This window comes from Myzus persicae, unplaced genomic scaffold, assembly GCF_001856785.1.
Source record: "Myzus persicae strain clone G006 unplaced genomic scaffold, MPER_G0061.0, whole genome shotgun sequence".
In the NCBI taxonomy this organism is placed as follows: domain Eukaryota; kingdom Metazoa; phylum Arthropoda; class Insecta; order Hemiptera; family Aphididae; genus Myzus; species Myzus persicae.
Window position 1 is genome coordinate 46,506 of NW_019104288.1, and position 7,197 is coordinate 53,702.

The 7,197-nt window shown below is 34.2% G+C and overlaps 2 protein-coding genes across 2 annotated transcripts; one reads left to right on the plus strand and one right to left on the minus strand.

The window, feature by feature from the left end:
* Nucleotides 1-2,724: 2,724 nt before the first annotated feature.
* LOC111040895 lies at nucleotides 2,725-3,303 on the plus strand. Its single transcript, XM_022324959.1, has 2 exons — nucleotides 2,725-3,011; nucleotides 3,102-3,303. Exons 1-2 carry the CDS (start codon nucleotides 2,725-2,727, stop codon nucleotides 3,301-3,303), a joined length of 489 nt encoding a protein of 162 aa, XP_022180651.1.
* A 2,847-nt stretch (nucleotides 3,304-6,150) lies between these two features.
* On the minus strand, nucleotides 6,151-6,747 carry LOC111040896. Its single transcript, XM_022324960.1, has one exon. It carries the CDS (start codon nucleotides 6,745-6,747, stop codon nucleotides 6,151-6,153), a length of 597 nt encoding a protein of 198 aa, XP_022180652.1.
* Nucleotides 6,748-7,197: the final 450 nt, after the last annotated feature.

Here is a 7,197-nt window from a genome sequence, read left to right on the forward strand (position 1 = left end):
TCAACGTGCAATAATGAATTGTGTTTTCCCTTGCAATATGAACAAACATAAGTCGATCTACAAGCTGGAACCATGTGATATGGACTTAAACAATTGAAACATAATCGTGCAGTGTGGACTACATCAAGACGCTCTTTTTGTGTAAGTTTCTTAAACGTTTTGCAAGCGTAAACCGTATGTGCCTGCTGGCAACATGGGCACTCCGTCTTATCTACTGTTGTGTACTTGGATGCGATTAGAGCCTTCTTTGTATGGCTAGTCCCTCCTGCGCCCTTCCGGCTAGTGGTTCCTTCTCTATCCACATCTACGTCACGCGACCATGTCTCCGTGGTTTAAAATGCTATGCAACGACCAGCTAAGAACTTTTCCAGGTCTGTGTATCTCGGGAGTTCTGTGTCTCCACACCGTGATTGCCACGCTTGTATTGTTGCTTGATCTAATTTCCTCAGTACAATAGTGACTAAACAAGCATCCTAATGCTCGACTGGTTGATTCAGAGCTTCTAATGCAGCAATATGTGTCGAAATATGTGAGTGTAGCTCTTGTAATCTCCTCGATGAGGCTGTTGTCAAAGAGGGAATGTCCAAAATGCTACGAATATGCGATTGAATGACTAGGCTTTTGTTGTCGTAGCGTTGCTGCAGATTTTTTTTCGCAATGTTGTAATTGTTATCTGTCACTGGTATGCCCTTAACTATATCTAGAGCTGACCCACTCAACGTTGATCTTAGGTATGAAAACTTTTGTGCTGGGGAATACACTTCTTCGCGGTGAACTAATACTTTGAAACAATCAAAGAATGACTCCCACTCGAGGATATATCCGTCAAATTTTGGAAGAGCAATTGGTGTCAATTGTGCACGTGGAGCAGATGTTACAGCACTAGACGAGGCATTATGAATTGAAGAATTTAAACCCTTTTCTAGATTAATTATTTCTTGCATTTCGGATCTTATTGCCTAATAATCAGTTTCGAAGGTTACTCACTCGCTCTCACTTTCGCCACAATTATAGATATCGATCAATTCTATCTGACATTGAATGTCATCGAATTTTTTATTTATTTGTGGCAATTCTTCCTGTCTAAATTCTAACAAGGAAATAGGTTGCTCTCTAGGATTAAACTTTCGAACAAATGTACGAATTCTAGTCAAGGCAGCCTTCACGACGCCTATATTTCTCTTAAAATCACTTGCCACTTTTTTCTCGCTTTCGTCGAGCATCCTTATACTGTCGTGTGACAGTTGTAAGCCGACCTTATCAATACACCAAAAATGACAACAACAAAAACAACAGCAGTAATAACAAGTTGGCCAATAAACAACGCCTTGGGCTGATAATAATAAATTCTTACACTGTTAATCGACCATCGATAATAACAGTGAAGACTGTAATGCAAGTCAAGAAAGTATATATATTTTAACTTGTGTTATTTAAATTCACCTACAATGATAATTAATTGAACGAATGAGACATTCGATGAATCTAAGACACAAAAATAATAATAATTTTAATAATAATCAAAATATAATATACGATCACGTCGAGGTCACCAAAATGTACGGGCCGGGAACGAACAATATTAGTCCGCGACGCCCGATCACCAAAATACTTCGCACGCTGGACTCACACACCGACCGACCTGTGTAAAGGTGCGTAAGTGTGTTAGCAGTTTGATAGAAGTGGACGGATTCACCGAGCAAGACTATCAAACGCTAGTGTGTGGTGGGTGTGTAAGTGTGTTAATGTGTATGAGTGTGTACTGTGTAGGCTTACAAATAACTAAGAATAAAATGGTAACACGTTTCAGGTAAATAAGTTGCTGTATAATACACGATATCAATATACCTTACAAATATATAAAAATCACAGCAACAAAATAATATGGTTTTAAAATATAATATAGTAAACAACTCACAGTTTGTGGAGCGCAGACTGGCCAGCTGGTCCTAGCTATATAATAAAATAAAGATTCACACACATACACACACAAAATGGAAAAAATATAACAATAATAATAATAATGAAAATAATAATAATACTACACGACAAATATTATACACTTCGCCGGAACAATAATAAATGTGGCGATTAGCGCCGATCAAAATAATATAATAACTACGCCCGCGACGATCAGTGCACGCCGCACCAGGCTATTAAAACAATAATAATAAGAGATGAGCGCACAGTGCACCGACTAAAAATTATAATATATAATTTAAGTGGCGATTTGCGCCGACATAAAACAATATTATTATACTTGGCAATTCGTGCTGACAAATAAAAACTATTTAACACTTCAAAAGAAAACGGCGATTTACGCACGTTATAATAGGTAGCCATATACGAGAGGATTTTATAACGGATTTGGTCTCTGACGGATTAAATCCTCTAAAAAGTCTTATCGTGTGTGGTGTTCTAAGGATTCAATCCGGCAGATTAAAAATCCAACGGATTTAGTCCAACGGTTCAGGTCTCTCGCTTTGCCACAGACTAAAAGACCAGGTCCGACGGACCACGGACCTTGATAAGAAATTTTTGTTTTATTGAATATTGATAGTAATAATTTTATTATTATCATACAATATCATCTGTTTCCTTATCAATGGTTCGTTAATGATTTGTATTTTGATATATTTTAATCATTTTAAAAATCTTAGTGTTTACCTCTAAGTGTACCTCGTTAATTTTTTTAGTAATATTTATATACATTTTGCACAAATCATGGAGTGGAGTAAATCTATAACAACAGATTTCATTGAGTTGTACCATTCCAAACCATGTTTATGGAAAATAAGCTCTGTTGAGTATAAGAACAAAAATTTAAAGTCATTAGCTTATAATGAACTTATGGAATTTCTCAAATCTAAAGGATTGGTTAGTGCCACAGTAAGAGAAGTTAAATCTAAAATTCAAAACATCAGAAGAATGGTTAGAAAGGAAAGAGCAAAAGTAGAAGCATCTAGGAGAAGTGGAAAAGGTACAGATGACCTGTATACTCCAACATTGTGGTAAGTGTTAATTTTTTACATAGGTTCTCAATTTGATGTAATATGTATGTGTACTATATTAAATATTTGTGTACTAATTTATTCTTGAAGGTATTATGATCTTTTATCTTTTGCTAATGATATGGACCCACTACCATCAATTGATAATCTAGGAGGTACTAGCGATTATAGTCATGAAATAGATGAAGAAAATGACTGTAACAATTTAGATTTGACTGACATAATTCACAATGTTCTGAACAAGATTTTGACAGTGACATATCCAATACAAATGATGGTCAAAATCATGTAAGTTTTTTCAACAAATTAAAAATGAAAACTAGGTTTAATTGTTAGATAGTGACTATTAAATTTAATAATATGCAAGTGTTTATAATAGTTTAAGTAGATAACATGATACTCTCAATGACAGTGTTATATAGTATATTCTTAATCTAAATAATAATTAATAATAATAATAAGTAATAATTAGTAATAATGATAATAATTAGGTACAATATTAATAATTAGTAATAATGATAATAATTAGGTACAATATTAATAATTAGTAATAATGATAATAATTAGGTACAATATTAATAATTAGTAATAATGATAATAATTAGGTACAATATTAGTAATTAGTAAACATATCCTAAGTTATTTAAAATAATTATGATTTTCCCTTTTTAACCATGTCATCCTGCCAAGCTACTTTTCCAACTCTGTAGTAGAATAAAAATTAACAAAGTGAAAAGTGCCGGGGTAACACGGGCTAAATGGCGACAGAATAGGGGCGTACCCGGCTCAATAGCCCATAAATTTCAATTCAGATAATAATTATACTACTACTTGATATGATTATTAGATTACCTTTTAGTTTATTTACCGATGTTATAATTTGAAATATTAAATCCACTTTTCTTGTATTGATTGTGGATCTTTGTTGTGGTGGTGGTAACGTCTCCGGCAGGTGTGGGTCGATGCGCGTTACTATTACTCTACGACTTTTATGATAATATGTTCTTTTCTCTAAATACAGTGCGTTTATTCTTAGCCTTTGTGGTGGAATAAAGCAAAGTTTATTTTTCTTACTTCAATAACGCTTAGAAAACTTTAATTCAGTGAATGGATCGGAATTAAGTAATAGAATTAGTCACTATGATTATTTTCTTTTATTATTTGCACTCTGTGCTTATGTTGGTGTTAAGACACCTTTATAGTGATTTATTCGACTACTATGGACGACGCAGTGTTATGAGTTCGGGCCTCGATTCTGCCTATATATTTGAGGTTCGGTTTTCTTAAGAGACAAGGAATCGGTTGTGGCGTAGTTCCACCTGTTCCAGACTCCTATAGTCAAAAACGTGAAAACTGCAAATATATTTTGATAACCCAAGGTCCGTTATGAACAATGAATTATCAAGCGGCGCCTAGTATGTTTTTATTATTGTTAGCTTTCGCCTATATAATTGAAGTTCGGTTTTCTTAAGAGACAAGGAATCGGTTGTGGCGTAGTTCCACCTGTTCCAGACTCCTATAGTCAAAAACGTAAAAACTGCAAATATACTTTGACAACCCAAGGTCCGTTATGAACAATGGATTGTCAAGCGGCGCCTAGTATTGGTCGGGTACCTATAATAGTGACTAAATGGATCGATTTATTAGGAATATTTTATTTGAGTCCCTACCTTTTGATATGGGAAGAATTGTAGGACGATTTTAATTAAAAATCTCTAAGGCAGTGCAATAAATTTAAACAAGTTTCTTTTAATGGCGAAATAATGGGGAGAATAAACTAATATGAGTTCATACCTGGTGTTAGAATAAACGCAATAATTTAATTGATTTCATCAAAAAAAGAAAGAAATTAAATCAAAACGAAATTCACGTTTTCTTGAGACGAGCTGCGTGGACGTGGTGTGCCTTGTTGATTGTGATGATGCACTGCGCGGCTATTGTTTGTGCGTAGCGCTTATATAGAGAAGCGATTGTTTTATCCCCACTCAATAGTCGTCGTGTTGCCATAGACTGGTTGCGTTTGCCACGTGAATCCGGCGTTCAGATGCCTTTGCTGTCGGATACTTTCGTTGATCTTTGCATTTGATACTTTATTTGCAAAGGTGTGTCTAGCTACGACATGTGCCCCTATGGTGTTGTCATTTTCCTTAACTTACGTGACATTTTTTTAGCAATAATATTATGAACGGGCGTTGTAATATTGTGTGTATGTGGAGTGCGTGCCTTTATTGATGTAGAATTGAAATGACTGTCATTATGTCTTCCGTGCATGTGCATAGATTCTTGTGAGTTGCCTTTTGATGAAGTTATATGTTATATACCTTATTGGGGTACATATGTTCATTATACAATGCTTAGCCACTTGGCCTTTGACATGATATTGTATTGTTGCTCTGTATTCTGTTGTGTGTTTCTGCCTGTGCAGTAACTACTATTGGATTGAACACGTATTTGGTATTATTCAAGGGGCCTTTGAGTGAGCACGTGCAATGTTGGTGACGTTACTACGTGTTGTTGCTCGATATATTGTTATTGATTAATTCTGTCCATACGGAGACTGAAGGCGTTCACCGTGAACGGTAATTGATATGATTTGATAGGCCTTTGAGTGGGTCATAACGCGCTGTAGTGTGATGTACTACTTTGCTTGGGATTGTGTAGTGTATTCTTGTCTGTACAAAGATTAACATTAAATTGAATTTTTACTCGATATGATTTGGCGGGCCTTTGAGTGAGCATGTGGAATGTTGATTACGCAATAACATGTTGTTGCACGATCGTTTATGCGGGAACCGAAGGTGTTTACCAGAAACGGTAATTAATATGATTTAATAGGCTTTTGAGTGAGTCATAACGTGTTGTTGTTGTTTGATATCTTATCAGCGATTAATTTCATTTATGCCCAGATATGGATATATTTTTTAATGGGCGTCTGTCTGGGAATTTTAATGGCTTCCTGTTGTTTTTTCGATTATATGATGATTTGTTCGTTTTAAAATACCGAATAACAGTTTTAATGCGTAGTATTTTAATTGCGTTTATCTTTTTTTATTTTTACACCAGAATATGTTTTCACCTAGCCTTTTCACCCCATACGTTTATTATAATATAAATTACAAATTATGAATTATAAAGCATATTATTTATATATTACAACTCCATTGAAATACTCTAAATACTTATCTCGGTTTATATTGGCTGCTGCTGAACTATTTCTTGCATTAATACTGTTTTGTAATGGAAACAATTGTCCACTTACATCAATAACTTCTGTGTCTTGTGTCTCACTGTTTTCAGATGTTGGTTTTACATAAGAAGAATTGTGCTTTATAAGAAAATTATGAAGTGTGCAAATTGCTAAAACAATATAGTTTGTGTCATTCGGATTGACATTAATAGATGTCTGCAAAATGCGAAATCTACTTGCTATTAGACCAAAAGCATTTTCCACTACATTCCTAGCCCTCGATAGTCGGTAATTGTAAATCCTTCTTTCATAGTTTAAGGATTTTTGTGGAAATGTTTTTAAAACATGTTCTTCTAGAGCAAATGCTTCATCTCCAATGAATACAAAATTAAGATCTTCTTCAAAATCCATAGGTTTTGGCAAATTAAGAGTTTCATTCTGTAGTCTTCTGTAAAATGTTGTTGCTTGTATAACGCCACCATCAGATATCCTACCTTGTTTTCCAACATCGACATAAATGAACTCATAATTATGATTTACAATAGCCATTAGAACAATACTATAAAAGTTTTTATAATTATAATATAGTGCACCAGAACGTGCAGGTTGACAAATGCGAATATGTTTGCCATCAATACAACCTCCACAGTTGATCATTTGCCATCAATTCTTAAATCCGTTTGCTACTTCCTTCCAATCTTTAGATGTTTGAGGCACCTATAAAAATATAAAATTAATATATTTTTCTTTCTTACTGTGTTAACTATTATTTACAGTTGCTAAAAAAATTATTATTATTTTACTAATATTAAAATTTGTATTTCAGGTTTTTCAAATACCGTCATCACCTATTCAGTCTAAAAAAACTAAAAAACAGAAGATGGATGATAGCGTTTCTAATTTTATGAAAAAGTGTTCTGAAGCTTTTGAAAACTCTAACGACAACAAGCCTGATGAATATAAAGCAATGGGGATTAATTTCGCAGCTAAACTGAAAAA